Source organism: Rhinolophus sinicus, chromosome 5 (genome assembly GCF_057876585.1).
Source record: "Rhinolophus sinicus isolate RSI-liver-muscle chromosome 5, RSI-T2T, whole genome shotgun sequence".
In the NCBI taxonomy this organism is placed as follows: domain Eukaryota; kingdom Metazoa; phylum Chordata; class Mammalia; order Chiroptera; family Rhinolophidae; genus Rhinolophus; species Rhinolophus sinicus.
In genome coordinates, this window is record NC_142505.1 from 89,134,712 (window position 1) to 89,151,518 (window position 16,807).

General features: G+C 50.0%; 1 protein-coding gene across 2 annotated transcripts; it reads left to right on the forward strand.

Annotated features, from left to right (window-relative positions):
* Nucleotides 1–1,006: 1,006 nt before the first annotated feature.
* PCYOX1L (prenylcysteine oxidase 1 like) lies at nucleotides 1,007–12,521 on the forward strand. Of its 2 annotated transcripts, XM_019734415.3 has the most exons (6): nucleotides 1,820–2,034; nucleotides 5,844–6,050; nucleotides 7,521–7,695; nucleotides 9,209–9,420; nucleotides 10,990–11,130; nucleotides 11,561–12,521. In XM_019734415.3, the coding sequence occupies exons 1-6, from the start codon at nucleotides 1,821–1,823 to the stop codon at nucleotides 12,217–12,219; spliced, it is 1,608 nt and encodes a 535-aa protein (XP_019589974.2). In that variant the 5' UTR covers nucleotide 1,820; the 3' UTR covers nucleotides 12,220–12,521. The 2 variants fall into 2 exon arrangements, 1 of the variants encoding a protein (XP_019589974.2); XR_012489835.2 differs by lacking the exon at nucleotides 11,561–12,521 and having other exon boundaries at nucleotides 1,007–2,034; nucleotides 8,580–9,420; nucleotides 10,990–11,128.
* The last annotated feature ends 4,286 nt before the right edge of the window (nucleotides 12,522–16,807 follow it).

Below are 16,807 nucleotides of genomic sequence, written 5' to 3' on the forward strand. Positions count from 1 at the left end.
CCCTGGCTCCATAACCCATTGTTTCCATATGCTCAGTGATAGTCGGTAAATACATTCCTGTTCCTATGCACTCAGACTTCGTCCACATTGTCAACTTCACTGTGGAGGTTTTAAAACATGGCTCCAAATCTTGAATCTGTACTTTGAGATTGACTCACAGAATATCGTGGACGTGACACTGCCAGTTTCTGAACACACACCTTCCTGTCTCTGGATGCTTACTTTTGGAACCTAGCCACCAAACCCAGAGCAAGCTGAAGCAGCTTGTGAAGTGAAACAGGGCTCTGGCTACACTTTCAGCTAACAGCATCACCTTGCCTGCTATCTCAATGAGACATCTTGAAGGTGGATCCTTCAGCCCCCGGTGGAGCAGCCCCACCTGACACCACGTGGAACAGAGATAGCTGATCTCAACCCTGCCCAAAGTGCAGATTTTGGAACAAATAAATGATTATTGCTTTTAGCCACTAAGTTTTGGGGTAGTTTGTTTTGCAGTAATAGATAACTGAAAAGTCACGCAACCTCACTCCCAATCTTACTAGTAAGTTGTTTTGTACCTCAGCCACTAGAGTTATGCCTCTGCCTCTCACAGTTCTTCTGAACGCATCCTACAACTTTGATGTACTCAAACACTGCCAATGTGTTAGTAGGATTGAAAGAACTTCCTAACAAGAAAACAGCTCTAGATTCTAGAGTTACCAAGGACCTTAAAATTAAACGCAAAGTAGAGTCAAGAAGCTGAATTTTAAGGTTAACATAATTTACTCTACCAAAAAAAAAAAAAAAACCTGCACTATTGAATTAAGTCAGCACATGAGAGAACTTTGCACAGTTATCAATGAATGTTGTTTTTTGTTTTGTTTTGTTTTTAAAAAGGAATATTTTTGAGTCTTAGGAAGTGACCTTAAAAGGCTTTGCATTCTAACGTAAACATCATCAAAAAATTTTGGTTTTTGTTTTTTGGTGTTTTTTCTTTTAAAGATGAGGAGTGCATGTTCATCTACCACTTCACTACTAATCCAGTTTGGCCCTGTTAGGAGTAACAAAACTGATTTAGGACTCCACTATATGCTCTTTTACTATTTTCTGAATCCCTTCAGTTTCTTAGCCACAATCTGACTGAATAAATATGGATTTTACTTATCTATCCTGAAACTCATCCCCCAACTTTATTTTCTGCTAGAGGAAATCTGTCTTGCAGTGTGGTAAACTAGCGACACTAACTAGTCTTGTTTTCTTAGTGAAAATGGGAGTTTATCCCTTCTTATCTTTCCTCCCGCTGAGTAAAGTGTGGATGAAACTCTTCCCTTTCGTTTTTTAAGTACAAAGCCGAGGTATAAAATGTATGTAGAAACTGCAAATAAACGAAAGTAACAGCAGTGTCGGAAGCACCTTGTTTCAGCATGTACATAGGGTAACCCTGGCTGCATGGTTGGTCAGCAATTTCCAGCACTTGGGAAGCACTGCCAAGCGTTTTCACATTCCGTATCTCCTGTGATTGTCATCACCACCTAAAGAGGTAGAGCAGGGAAATTGAATGAGACACAGAGTAGGCACGTTACAGAGCTAGTAACTCAGAGGCTGGACTTGATTCGAGGTCGTCAAAGCTTCATTTCTCTTCCATCAATCTCCCTGCTGCTGGGCCCTGGTCCTGATGCTGAGCCCCGAAGCGCGCACACCTCCGCGGGAGCAGGACAAGCCAGCCAATGAAGAGCCCGTATCTAGGAGGCGGGACGGGGGAGCTGCCAGTGACAGAGCCTGCCCAGAAAGAGATGCAGCTAATGGGGGCCTGGGGCTGGAGAGAGACGGTTACTCGTCCAATGAGAGGCGGTGAGCAGCCAGGCTGGAAGGCGGAACGGCCAGTGGAGCTCCGGGGCGGGGCGGTTAGCCTAGCGCCAACGCGCGAGCACCCGGTCCGCGGCGTGCTACCCCTGTCGCCGCCCGTCATGGCCTGTGCAGCCCGGCTCCTGGCCTCGCTGGCCGCGCTCCTCGCCGCCACCGCTACAGGCGGAGACGCCCGGCCCAGCAAAATCGGTGCGGGAAGGACGGGGTGGGGTTCTGAGCTGGGGAGGGCTGCGCGGGAAAAGGGTTCTCAGCCGGCAGCTGCTGAGTGGGGGATGGGGAAAGCAGCTGGGCGAGGGAGGGGTCCTCGGGAGTGGAACTGGATGGAGAAGAGACGAGGGACTGCGACTGGGCCCAGAAGGGGACCACAGTACGCAAGGTGCTGATGCGGAGGGTGGTAGGGGCCTGGGTCGAGGACTACTTGGGGCGGAACGGGGCTTGGGACAGAAATGGCCACTGTCCCAATCTCTTACTGAAAGATCCATCCGGAAGCATTGAGCATCTGCCATGGACCTGGCTCTTTGCCAGGTACCCCGATGATAGAACAGGGTCTGGGCAATTGTCGTTCGCAAAGGTTTATTGAGGGCTGTCTGGGTAGCAGGCATGGTGCTCTGTACTTCCTGTATGGAGAAGACTGCACAATACAGGGGAAGTTAGTGCTAAGGCTGTAAGTATCCTGATACAGAGGAAGGGCACTTCACCCCAACCTTTGATGGCTCTGGGAGGGCCTTGGAGGGTTTCCTGGAAGTGCCACTAAGCCAGAACCTCAGGGAGAGGAGGAAACAGTCCTAGTGGAGACAGAACCCATGGTAGGTCTGCTGGAGATAGGTTTGCTGAGTGACAGAGTGGGGAACTTTTAACAGCAGTTGTTTTGTTTGTTGTTGTTCATTCCAATATTTTATTCTGAAAATTTTTAAACTTACACCAAAGTTGAAAGAATTATGCAGTGATCACCTACATGCCTACAACCTGGATTTTGCCATTAACAAACTGCTACTGTACTTGCCTTATCATATATGTGTCACACCTCCATTAATCCATCTTACTTTTAATGGATTTGCAAATAAATCGCAGACGTCAGGACCCTTGGCTAAGTACTTCATCGTGCATATTAGTTTTCTTCTCAATTGTCAATTTAACTCAACATGACTCAAAGATGTTCACGTCCCTCACATATAAAATTCCCATAGGCAGAGGTGTTGGGCTTCTAGTGTAAGGAAGTAGGAGTCCCTACTTCACTCCTCTGCCCTCTGTGCACCCCACATGGCAGGGAGGAATGTCCCATGGGGACACCACAGACTTATTAGGGTCAGTGCAATGCTAAGGCTTCTTGGGTTACAAAACCACAGCTTGGGCCACAAAGGGTTAAGACAGACTGAAGCGTGCCAAAAATCAGTTTGGGACTGAGAGTTGAGGGTTTTCAGAGGGCAGAGATTCTCGGCCAGAGTGGTCAGAGAAGCCCTCATGAAGTCATAAGGTGGACTTCAAGCCAGGCTTTGAAGGATGGGGAAGAATTAGGCAGACAGTGTGTGGAAGTGCCAGGCACTCCCCAATCTCTTGGGAATGGGCAACAGAGCAGGATACTTCCCACTGATCACTGGAGAAGGCTCAGGGCCTCCCAGCCCTACTATTTCTGATAATGCAGAGCTTGCTGCCTGCCTCATCCCAGCTAGTCCTGCCTACCTTACCCCACAGGTCATCTAGAGCAGGACACTTGGCAATGCCAAGCTGTCCTGTAGCTTCCTGATTGTCCTCAGCCCTCTGACAAGAGCCTCTGTCTGCCCTTGGTGGTTTGGACTCTCCCCACAATGAGAATGAAGAGCTTCCTGTTAGGATGGCTTAACCCTCAGACTGCTGCAGGATCAAATCTGAACACCTCCGTGTGGCATTGGACCCTTTAAATCCCCCATAGTTCCACACGCTGCCCTGTTCATGCTCTTCTCTCTATGGAGAATGTGTCTCTGCTCACAGACAGGGCCGATTATCCTCCAGGGTTCTGACCAAATGTTCCCTCTCCTGTGAAACCTGTGTTACCCCACCCTCAGGCAGAACTCATTGCTTCCTCCTCAAGATTCCCTGGAATGCTCTTGTCACATTTAGTCACACATTGTCATAGCTGATTGTGCGTGAGTCCGTCTGCCCACTCCCCGCCTGGGCTCAGGAGGACAGAGACCTGGTTTGATTCCTTGTGCCCCAGCAAATCTTACCATAGACCAGAGAGTGGGTGTCAGTTCTTGGGTGTTGCGTGAGCTGGTTCTCAGTGAGGTGAGGTCTTCTGCTTCCCCATAGCCCGTGGGCAGCTTCCAGGCCTTGTGATACCAATTTCTCTGGAAAAATGGGTAACTGGGGGCTCTCACAAATGGAGGGGAGGGGAGCACACTGGTTTAAAAAGGTTAATGGCATTCTTGGAAGTGGCTTTGTAAACACTGAGAAGGAGGAAGTGGTTTGTTTTCTCAAGGTGCAACAAATACCTAATGAATCTACTGCCTGCTGGGATCTGGGGGCAGAGTGACCTGCTGTCAGTCCTTAAACAGACCGTTTGAGTAGAATGTGCTGAGGACCAGGCCAGGGGTAAGGAGAATGCGATGTGGAAATATGCAGGAGGGACACTTGAGTCGTCTTATGTGGGTCAGACAAGACAAGCAATGACATGAGGGCCACAGAAGTCAGGGAGTGAGGCAAAGGGTGACAGCACATTCCTGACAAAGGGAACAACGCGGGCCAAGGTACAGGCATGAGAGAGCAAAGTCACGTGCTCCACAGGAGAAGCAGTCGAGATAAAAAAGTGGAGTATTGTGAGGGTAGGGCAGGGAGTGGAATAAGTAAGTGGAGGTCAGATCATAAACAACCTTGTCTTTTTGCCTTCTTGACAGGAGTTGGTGGTCTTAGGGTCCAGTATGGGTCCAGGAAGGGCAAATCACACCAGATTTATCTCGTTTTCTTTTTGGATAGGGTTACTAGACTGTTAGATGAGAGGACGCCATTACTCAGGTACACGGTGGACAACAATGGGTGGTGTGGCAGGCCAGTTCAGCAGCTTCACCGCTGCTTTACTGTCCTCTCACAGTCTTATTTAGTATTAGTGTCTAGAATGCTATCTGTCTGGACAATGGCTTCCTGCAGCCTCTCACAGCCCTGTGCAGTCAAATGTGTTTATCAGTGACTTGGATGAGAACACTGATGGCATAGGAACCAAGTTTGCAAATAACAGGAAGACGGAAAGTGTAGGAAAGACAGTGGATGATAAGACCCAAAAAGACCTCAACAAGCTGAAACTTCATAATAAGAGTTCAAACTGGAGTAGAGTGCCCTATATGGTAATGAGCAACCTGTCACGGTGCATTCCAGTGTCGACAAACAGAGATGTGGAAACGATTTAAGTGTCTGGTGATAGGTTGGACTGGACCAAGAGTTGGCTGACGAGTAAAGGATAGGAGGGTAAATATTTTCGACTTCAAGGGCCATACAGTCTCTGTTGCAATTACTCGACTCTTCCTCACATGAAAGCAGCCAGTGACAATAAGCTAAAGAAAGGGTTTGGCTTCGTCACAATAAAACTTTGTTTGCAAAGATAGGCATCTGCCTCGATTTGGCCCATGGACTGTAGTTTGCCAACCCGAGGATGAAGGAGTGGTTTCCAAACGCTGATCTACCTAACATTACCTGTCAGTGACCAGGTTTTCACAGAGTTCTGTATCAAACGAAATGCATTCTCTTTGAATGATCATCCTGAATTTTGAGATTCCAGCTTTTGTGCTGCTAATGTGTCTTTTTCTTTATAAAATGAGGGTTACTGTAGATGGACAATTTTCAAATTGTCCTTTGCTCTTTATTAAGAGCTTTAATAAAATCCAGTCTGCAGATTTCCTTTTGAGATGTTATAAGCCTATGAAATGCAAGTGCCTGGGAACCACCAGCCCAGGCGGCTGCCAAGGTGAGACCCACAGTCTGATGCCCGTGCTCTGTCTCTCTCCTTGCCGGCCTCCTGGGCCTGCTGACAGCCGTGGTTGGGGCTGGAATCGGGGGCTCTGCCGTGACCCATTTCCTCCAGCAGCACTTCGGCCCCCGAGTACAGATCGATGTGTTCGAGAAGGGGACGGTGGGCGGCCGCTTGGCCACCATCTCGGTCAACAAGCAGCACTACGAGAGCGGGGCCGCCTCCTTCCACTCCCTGAGCCTGCACATGCAGGGCTTCGTCAAGCATCTGGGTGAGTGCACCTTCCTCACTCCCTGTCGTCCAGCCCCCAGAGCTGGCGGCAGCCATCCGCCCTTCCCAGACTACCCTGATGGTCAAGGCCGGAAGGTCATGGAGCCCAATCTCCTTTTACAGATGGAGCAGCTGAGATCAGAGAGGGGAAGGAACTTGCCTGAGGTTACACAGTGAGTTAGTCGCAGAGCCGGGATTAGAACTCAGGTTTGACTCCCAAGCCAGTTTCTTTCTCTTTCAATTCGGTGCCTCTTAGTAATTGGAATCGTAATGGCTTCCACATGCTGTGTGTGCTTGCCAGGTACCTGGCATCCTTGTAGGTGGTATGTAGACCTTCCCTCTAATTCTCCCTACAAGCAGGCAGGATGGGCAGTTATATTTCCTCCTGGGGACATTGAGGCTCAGAAAATGTATGCACCTTGGCTAAGGCCAAGCAGCTAATAAGTGAAAGAGCAGGGATGCCACCCCAGCAGCATTTATCAGAACCACAAATATGCAGACTGTTTGACCCAGAGATTGCACTTCTCAGAAGTGATCCTACAGGTGTATTTGCACATGTGCAAAGGGGCACACACACAGGGTTCCTCATTATAGCATCATTTGTAATAGCAAAAGGCTGAAAATACTCTACGTGCCCACCCACTAGGATCTGAGATTAAATAAGTTATTGTTTAAATACACAGACTGCACAGCAGCCAGATGAGGACGTCCTTTACGCCCAGGTATAGGACAACCTCCAAGACACAGCATGTCAGTGAGGTGCAGACCAGTGTATAGCATGTGGAGGTGGGGAAGGAATAACACAGAGAGATATACACACTTATGGGTGTTTGTACAAAATATCTGTGGAAAGATGCTAAAGGAAGGCACTTACTGGGTAGGGGAACTTAGTGGCTCAGGGACAGGAATGGGAGGGAAAGAAACAAAACCCAATGACTCGAGATAGGTCCTATAACCTCTAAGCCTCAGTTTCCACGTCTTTGGGGGTGCTAACACCTATCCTGCCTCTTCCCAGGCTATGAGAGGATGGAGTGAGATACACAAGTCCCAGCGCTCTGTAAGTCGTAGAGTGGATAGTTACAAGGACTGTGATTCTTTACATGTGGTCCTAGTGCCCGGGCCTGCCATCCCAGAGCAGGCCGTGCAGCTGTCCCCCCCGGCACATTCTGGGATGACATGTGAATTTCCCTCACTATGGCTGAGTGGATCCCTGTTGGAAAAAAATGTAAAATGGTACATTATTTCCATTTTCATCTCCTTATTGATTAACCAAGTCAGACACTGCCCCAGTGCCTTTGTTTACTGCTCTAAACGAACAGCACAGATGAACACACCATAGTATTTATATTCCCTTTAATGGAGCCAGTCCATTTGCATCCTTCAGGAAGGCCCTGAATTTCAGCTTCAGGCAGCTAAGTCTCATGGGGGGCCCTCCGCAGGGAACCTGAGGGGTTCCTCCTTTTCTCCTCAGGACTGAAACACCGGCGAGAGGTGGTGGGCAGGAGCGCCATCTTCGGCGGGGAGAATTTCGTGCTGGAGGAGACTGACTGGTACCTGCTGAACCTCTTCCGCCTCTGGTGGCACTACGGCATCAGCTTCCTGAGACTGCAGATGTGGGTGGAGGAGGTCATGGAGAAGTTCATGAGGTAGGGTTAGGCGGAGCTGTGGGGTTTCCAGAGGGAGACAGAAAAAGAGGTGGGGAAGGAACCAGCTTGACTGTAAATTGTCGAAAAGGAACCGGTACTTACTGGGTGTGAAAACCCAGCACGATTCAGCCCAGGTCACTCAGCCAGCACTCTGCTAGAGCCAACGGTGGCCATGTGGGAATGCCAGTGTCATGTGGCTAGATCTTCCAGATTTTCCAGAAGAAGCCAGAGATCCAGAGTTACATGTGAAATCTCCCAGTTTTTCAAAGTATGCAACCAACTCATAAGCCAAGTGAAACACATCTGTAGGCCACATGCAGCCTGTGGGTCATCGCTTTATAAACTGCTGCTCCCCCAGCTTCCCCATCTAGAACAAACACCTTCATCCTTCTCTCCTCCTTAGCTCCCGGCCCCTGCCCCATCACCTCCAAATAGTGACACGTGGCCTATTGTCACTCTGTCTGCTTCTCACAACCTACTCACTTGCCAGGCTGGCACCCCAACTCCCCCAAAGTTCCTCCTGAAGGTTCTCCCTGCTTCCTGGCCCAGATGCAGAGGCTTCAGTGTCAGGCACTCAAGGATGGCCTCCAGGTCTTCCTGGTCTCTGGTGCTTTTCCACTCTTTGTACTTTCATAACTCTGCTTCTTATGGCACTTCCTCATATTCTCCAGCTGCCCCAAAGGTGATGTCCTTACCACGCCTCCCTTATATTTTCCTCCCTTGTCGATTATATCCAACCGACAATGCTGAATTCTCCCATTTGTGGGAGATGATTTCTACCTGTCAGCCTGTTTCCCCTTAAGTTCCAGACCCACATTCCTAACTGCTTTCTGGACACCTCCATTGGGGTGCTCCATTGATAACCAAACTCAACCTATTTACAGCAGCCCAAGCAGAGGCACCATTTCAAAGGCCAGCACATCCACCAATCCGTCAGCACATGGTTGCAGGCAAATGCGAGTGCCTGAGATTGGGGGAGCTGTGGAGGGAAGGACAAGACGTGAGCTTGCTGGGCGCCCCGTTGGATCAAGCAGAGGAGCAGACAGGCTGGGCGAGCAGAGAGGACAACGACCCTCGCATGAGGCAGCTGCTCTCGGGCCCAACACAGTCCTCTCAGCCAGGACAGAGCCAAAGCTGCTGGAGAGGGGGATGTGTCAGGGGTGTCGTGGACTACTGCCTGGCAGTCCCTGCTGGATGAGAAGAGGACCGTGCCCTCAGGCAGGGAGTGTGGCTCAGAGGGCTTTTGTAACTCATTCAGTAGAGCCACAATGTGAAGCCAGGTCTAATGAGATTCTGTGTATTTGCCCTTCCCCTCTGCACCATTCATGTAGGTGGGACAGGCCCACCACAGCCAGCAAACAGGCCCAGGGGAGAGTAACCAGCCTCCCCTCCACACGTCTACATGGAGAGGAGGGTGGATCCCCACTGGGCCTCCCAGGTGCAATGACCCAGGTGCAGGTGGTCAGCCCACAGGCCTTTCTGCACAAGGGCTCTAGCTCCGCGTGTCTCCCAGGATCTATAAGTACCAGGCCCACGGTTATGCCTTCTCTGGCGTGGAGGAGCTGCTCTACTCACTGGGGGAGTCCAGTTTCATCAACATGACCCAGCGCTCCGTGGCCGAGTCCCTGCTTCAGGTGGGCGTCACACAGCGCTTTATCGACGACATAGTCTCCGCCGTCCTGCGGTCCAGCTATGGCCAGTCGGCAGTGATGCCCGCCTTTGCTGGTGAGCCTGCAGCCCTCGGCCTGCCCACCCGCCTTCCCCTGGCCCATGGTGCCCAGAATGGGCTGAGCTCCCCATAAGAACCTCACATTTACCTGGCTCAGTACAGAGCATTTTGTTGCCCCAGGCTTGTTTGATTCTGGAATCAGTCCTCCGAACTGGCAAGAGATAGAATTGACCCCACTTCACAGGTGGTGCAAGTGAGGCTCAGATATCAGGTCCAGTGTGTTTCTACCACCCCTGACTGGGTTGGTTTCAGGAACTGCCCCGTGGGGGCCTCTGGACCCTGGGTGTCCCTCGCCTGGATTACTCCCACCAGGTCTGTCCACCCCACCCCCACCCCTTACCCCCTATAGGCTATTCTCAATACATCTGCTGTATGATCCTTTTAAAACAAAAGATAGATCACGTCAGGCCTGAGTGTAAAGCTCTATAAGGGCTCCCGCTTTCCTTCAAGTGAAACCCAGAGTCCTCCCAGTGTCCTGCAAGGCCCTACATGGTCCAGGCTCCCCCCTCTCCCCATTCACCCACCCCAGTCCAGCCACTCTGGCCTCCTTGCCGTGTCTCCAATGTTCCAGGTGTGTCCCCACTTTAGGGCTTTTGTGCGGCCACGCTCGGCCTGGAACATTCTTCCCTGCGACGCAGTCATGGTAAACTCTCCATATTGTGTCTTTGTGCAGTTACCTTTTCATGGAAGCTACCCTACCTGCCAGTTTTAAATTACACCCTCCCTCTCCTCTTGCCCTCAACAGCCCCAGTATCCCTACTCTGCAGATACCATCTTCTAACCGACTGTTAAATTGACTTATTTTATCTCCTCCCACTAGAATGTATGCTTCCCAAGGGCAGGAATCGCTGTCTCCCTTGTTTACTGATGTGTCCCAAACACTTAGAATGGTGCCTGGGCCATTGTAGGCACCCGGGCCATTTTTGTTGAATAAATGAATGAAAAGGTTGATAATTAACAAGCATCTCCCACGTACCCAGGCTACTGTTGTTCTGGCTCTCGGCACAGCGAGCGCCTTTCCAGCCTTCAGATTCTGCCAGGTGTCTCCTCAATGGGGCTTCCCTGATCACCCTTTAGGATGTTGTGTGTATTCTTCAAGATATACTTCATATATCACACAATTCACCCATTTAAAGTGCACACTTCAGTGGTTTTGAGTATATTCAGAGTTGTGCATCTGTCACCACAATTTTAGAACATTTCCATTGCCCCCAAAAGAAACCACATATCTTTAGCCATCACCTCCCCAAAACCTCCCAGCTCTCCAGCCCTAGGAAACCACACATCTGCTCTGTGTTCCTATGGACTTGCTCATTCTGGACAGCCAGTAGAAGCAGAATCATACAATCTGTGGTCTTTTGTAACTGGCTCTTCCATTGAGCCTGTTTTCACTTCATAGGATTGTGAATTTCGTTTTATTTATTTGCGTGTGTGTCGTCTCTCTGTGCCTGTGGGTGGGAGGAGTCTTGGTCTGGAAGGAGGCCCAGGTACTATAGTAGTGGACTCTCCAGCCCCACTGCCCACTAGTTCTGAGAGCCCGCTGGCTACCTTTCCCCTTTGCCTAGGAGCCATGGCACTAGCTGGGGCCCAAGGCATCCTGTGGTCTGTGGAAGGAGGCAACAAGCTGGTTTGCTCCGGTCTGCTGAAGCTCACCAAGGCCAACGTGATCCATGCCACAGTGACCTCTGTGACCCTGCAGCAGACAGGTGAGTGGACAGAGCAGGGGGCATGGCCACTCCCAGACAGTGAGCACTTCCACCTCTTCTGTCCCTAAAACCCAGTCTGGGATCCTCCTGGGAGGATTCCAAAAAACCAATGGGAAGCCCCAGCACTGCGGAGTGACACCAGAGGGCACTGTTGTCCCAATTCAAATGTCAGAGCCAGAAACCTGAGATTTGCATTAACCTAGCCCCGTTTATTTGACCAGTGAGGATTTTGAGCCACCGTCAGCAGCAGAGGCGCTCGCTCTCCTAACTCCCAGTGCAGTGCCCACCCTGCAGCCACAGCAGCATGGAAAGATGAGGACCCAGCATCCGGACAGCCCAGCTACCCTGAATACTGGGCCCCAGACGGGAGGTCAGTGGGTAGAAGCCAGGAAATAACTTGACTGTTATGCTACCTTCTCTCTCCTTCCAGAAGGGAAACCCTTGTACCTGGTGGAGTATGAGAACGAGGTGGGCACTGGCTCCGACGTCTACGACATAGTGGTCATCGCCACGCCCCTGCACCTGGACAACAGCAGCACCATCACCTTTGAGGGCTTCGACCCGCCCCTTGATGTCACCCAGGACTCTTTCCAGCCCACCGTCGTCTCCTTGGTCCACGGCTACCTCAACTCTTCCCACTTTGGTTTCCCCGACCCAAAGCTTTTCCCCTTCGCCAATATCCTTACCACAGATTTCCCCACCTTCTTCTGTGCCCTGGACAACATCTGTCCTGTCAACATCTCCGCCAACTTCCGGAGGAAACAGCCTCAGGACGCAGCCGTTTGGCGAGTCCAGTCCCCCAAGCCCCTCCTTCGGTCCCAGCTGAAGACCCTCTTCCGCTCTTATTATTCCGTGCAGACCGCCGAGTGGCAGGCCCACCCTGTGCACGGTTCCCGCACCACCCTCCCACGGTTCGCGCTCCACGACCAACTCTTCCACCTCAATGCCCTGGAGTGGGCGGCCAGTTCTGTGGAGGTGATGGCTGTCGCTGCCAAAAACGTGGCCCTGCTGGCTTACAACCGCTGGTACCAGGACCTAGACAAAATTGACCAAAAGGATTTGATGCACAAGGTGAAGACTGAACTGTGAGGGCTCCAAGGCAAGGCTCAGAACGTCCATCCCCTCCTAAAAATGGGTCACCCCTGCAACGGCCAAGGCTATGAAAGCTGCACTCATTTGCCAAGCCTCTTTCTGACCCCTCGTGTGTCGAGTGTCATCTCCCTCCAGTGTAGGTCCAAGTGGTCTGCTCTTTGCCTCTTTATCTTAAAGATTCTCAGAGTGGTTGTTTCTTTTTAAGGGGGAGAGTCAGAGAAGGGAAAGAAATTCAAGCCAGTGTATTCATTTTATTTATTTTTTTTAAAGAAGAAATAAAAATCGTCAGCTGCTTCTGACTTGGTTTTCTAACTAGGAGACAGGAATCATTAGGGAGGGAATATAAGACTCCGAATCTAATTTTGTTATTGTTTTTTACTACCTACTCCCAAAATGTACCTGAAGCAACACCAACAATGGAACATGTAGCCAGATGGTTACAAAGAAAGCAGAAGGGAAGATCAGAAAACAGAAGACATGGTAATAGCTCCTGCTTACTGTCAGCTTGCTGGATGTGTGGTACCTAGTTAAGAACTTATTAGATACTATCCAAGCTTAACAACACCACATGCTGGGGGAGATGACAGGTAGGACCCATGGAGGAGAGGACTGGTAAGACCCCAGCGAGCTTTCAGTATAGCTCTGAGCTTCCTGGCAACCAGTAGAAAAAGGGAAACATGCCAGGCTATTGGAAGAGGAAAGCTTTTCCTTGGAACTTGGAGAAATTGACCCTTCTGCCGTTATGCCAGGGTTCAGGAGTACTATGATGATCTGTCTTGCGAAGAGACAAGTTCCCAGATGGGGAGGGCTGTCATATCGCACCCCAGACATTCACCCCAGCGGAGTAATGGAAGGAAATAAGGTGTCGGGATAGAGTTCTTTAGAGGTTAACCTGATTGAGGTGTCCAAGTCTCACCTAGACCTGCTAAATCCGGCTCTGGGGTTGGGCCCAGGAGGACACAACACTGCCCAATGACACCGATATTGTGACTTTCCTAACATGAACAGCCCCAGAAGTCATTCAGCTAATGTCTGTCCGTTTGCAGAGATGGAGATAAAAGCCCAAAGTGAGGAAGTAACTTGCCCAAGGTCTTTTGGTGAATTCATAGAACAGAACTTAAATCTGGAGTTTCTCCTTAAAATGAATTGAATTCAGCATGGGACAAAATACCCTTCAAGTAGGAGGAGGCCCAAATTGGCTTTGAAGTTGTTTTTACCATGCCAAGGTGATAGTAATGGGAGTGGAAGACACGGTGGCTTTGAAGTGCAAGAAGCATGTACTTGTTGGTTATTACGGGAATTATGAAGCTGACACGTCAGTAAGAATGCTTTTGGTTTAAGTCATAGAAAACCAAACTCAGACTGGCTTAAGCGATAAAAGTGTTTTATTGTTTATCATAAAAGTCCAGGCACAGGACACTGTGCAATGCTAGCGCCATTACTTCTCATGGTCAAGGAGGGCTTCCAACAGCTCCCAGGGTGAGAGGCTTCTCCCATGACCTCTGAACCATATTTGGGCTCTGGGCCAGTTAGGTCCCTGCTGAACCAATTCCTGTGGCCAAGTAATGCCACATACTGATTGGCTTAGCACACAGCTAGACCAGGGATGAGATGAGGCTGATTGGCTTAGAACAGTCAGGCCCCACCCCTGGAACAGAGGCGGTCTCATCCAAACTACAAGGTCCGGGGGTGGAAAGGGTGTTGGTAGAGACAATGTCAAACACACTCAGGATGGGGGTGGTACCTCCCCCTCCTCTCAAGTCCAGTGAAATCAATGTGTAATAGTATCTTTTCGTGGTCTGTGTTAGAAATGACGCTACAGGTTGTCATGACGTAACTGATGATCATTGGTATTGGGCCATAGGACCAAGGCCAATACCAAATTTGTCCCTGATGACCAGCCTTCCTTTGTGTGCCTAAGGATGTGCGCAGGAGAGGCAAACCAACGCAGTCACACTTGCTCCCTAGTCGTTGGCCGGGGCTTTGGCTCCATGCCACAGCCTGACTGCAGTGGAGCTGGCTGGTTCTTCAGAAACGTCCTTTATCTGGATAGGCAGGCCTGAACAGCTCAGAACCACATCGGGCCAAAATGCCCACACTGCCTGCTTCCCCAAGCCCACACCTGATAGTGAGATCTCACCACTTCCCCACCTGCAAGAAAAGGCCACAGATTCCTGAAGACAACGGAGGGGAGCATGGAAACCAGCAGGAAGCCTTTGCCCCCAGGCCCACCCTAGCCTTCTTAGGCTCCAACAGAAGCCCCCATGGGCCCACAGTCCTCTGGGAGAAGAGCAAGTGCTTGCAGAGACAGAGAGCCCTACAATCTGCCAGACAAAACAGGGAAGAGGCCACACTCATCCTCATTAGTCCTGGGGGCACTGTAGTACACATTTAGAACTCGCAGGTACTCCACCCGTAGAGCACATGACCCAAGCAAGATGTCAGCACTTTGCGAGGAGGGGGGCTGTGGAGGGTAGAGTTAAGAGTGGGTGAGGAATGGTGGGGAGGGAAGAATGCCTTGCTCCTGACCCACTTTTGAAGAAGCAACAGAGGGAGCTGGAGCAGATCTTGAATTCCCCCTAGAGGCCTCTATGCATGAATGTATGTATTCATTCATTCATCAAGCCCTGCACCCCTTTTTTTGCACCTGACACTGTGCTACGTGCTGGGGATACAGCACTGAAGGGTGCAGATGAGGCCCCTATTCTTAGGGAATGGGGGTTTCTCACCAGACAGTGGAAAACATGAAGCATATTTAAACTCAGACCAAAGGGAGTTCTGCTGCTGCTGCCTATAAAGCCAGAGACAGGGAAGGGCCAGCTGCCAGCCAGCCCAGGCTCACAAGACCAAGCTCCTGAGTCGCAGAATGGTAAAACTGCAAAAGACCCTGAAGAGCCCTAAACCTGTCTGCTTATTTCACAGATAAGAAAACTGAAGCCCAGAAAGAGGAAAGGGCAACATGTCTATAAAACTAGTAATAAACTAACCGGCGTTTATTGAGGATCTGTCTGTCTGACGCTCTGGCAGAAGTAGGATAACCCATCCAAACAGATGAGGAGTTGCCACATCCAATCTCTATGCCCCAGGGCACCCGGGGTCTCCACCCGGGACTAGAGCACCCCTTGTGCTGCTAGAATCTTCCCACGCCCTAACCCCACAAAAAGGCCTGGGAGGCTGTGGGTCCCTCATGTGTGGCTGAAGTCTTAAGGCCTGGAGAGCAGGCTGTGAGGGCCTCAGAGACAAGCAACCCCCAGGGAGGAAAAGTGGCTGCTGAAGGCAGCTTGGGCTGGCACAAGAAGTCTATTTTCCATGTATCTGGAACCAGGCCGAAGCTTTCTGGGGTAATTTTAACCAGTATCCACTCTAGAACAATACCAAAAAAGGTAAGTTACTTACCATCCCAGACAGACACATACCTAACCAATGCCCTTTCATGAATTAGACCCTTAAAACATTCAGAGCTAAAGCTGCTTTAAGCACTGAAGTTAGAGGAGCCAAGTAAAGTATTCCTATACTGGCTGTTGGCCCTCTTATTGAAATTAACTCTAAAGTGACAGCTATTCTTACCCTCAGAAAATAGCTTGAGCCCCTCAGCTGTCCTGGGGGAGGGAAGGTATTTTTAGACCTAAGAGCAGCTGATTTAGGATTTGTTGCAGGGGCTAGGAGGGTAGGGGGAGGATTAAATTGCAAGGGGCAGATGGGGGGTAGGGAATTAGCATCCAGGAGGCCGGAATCAGCAGAAGCTTTGACAAGTCAGTCACACTGCCTTTTTGATCAATAAAGCGTCTTGATATAAGCCAGAGGTTCTCAAAGTGTGGTTCCCAAATGAGAAGCAGCACCACCTGGGAGCCCCTGTATCAAAAACGCGAGTCTCAGCCCCCATCTCAAACCTCCTGAATCAGAACCACTGCATGGAGGCACCTAGCAATCTGTGTTTTAAGAAGCCCTATGGATGATTCTGGTGCTAACTCAAGTTTGAGAATCACTGATGTTCAGCAAACCTCACCAGACCCTCTTGTGGATAAGGTTGGATAAAAAACGATCTATCTTGATGCTTCTCAGCTCTTGAGTGTGTGTTCAAAGCCAGGGATCCCCAGCCCAGAAAAATGTATCCCATGTGAAAATTTCAGGGGCTTGCTGCCCCAGATTAAAAACCCCTGTTCTTTGGCAACCCAGAGACTCTTCTCTGGGTCTAAGACTGACCTGCAGAGAATCTCAGAGTTGAAAGAGACTTTATAGATTTTCTAATCCACCCAAAGCAGGAATCTGCTCCCCGGTATTCTTAAGAGGCTCAGCCTTAGCTGGACCCTTCAGAGACAGAGAGCTCACTGCTTCCAAAGAGCTTATTTGCAATGGTCGTTGACTTAATTGGGGAGAGTTACAGTCTGGTCACTCCTATATAGGTTTATGCCAACCAAGCTCCAATAACATGGCTAAAATAAAGCTTATAAACCCAAAATAGAGGAAGTATGTGATTGTCCTAAACATAGAAATGAATGCAGTATTTTTAAAAATAACCCATCTCAGCGTTGGAGAACTCTGAGTGATGGAAAATCGTCCTTTATATTGATCTGAAATCTCCCTG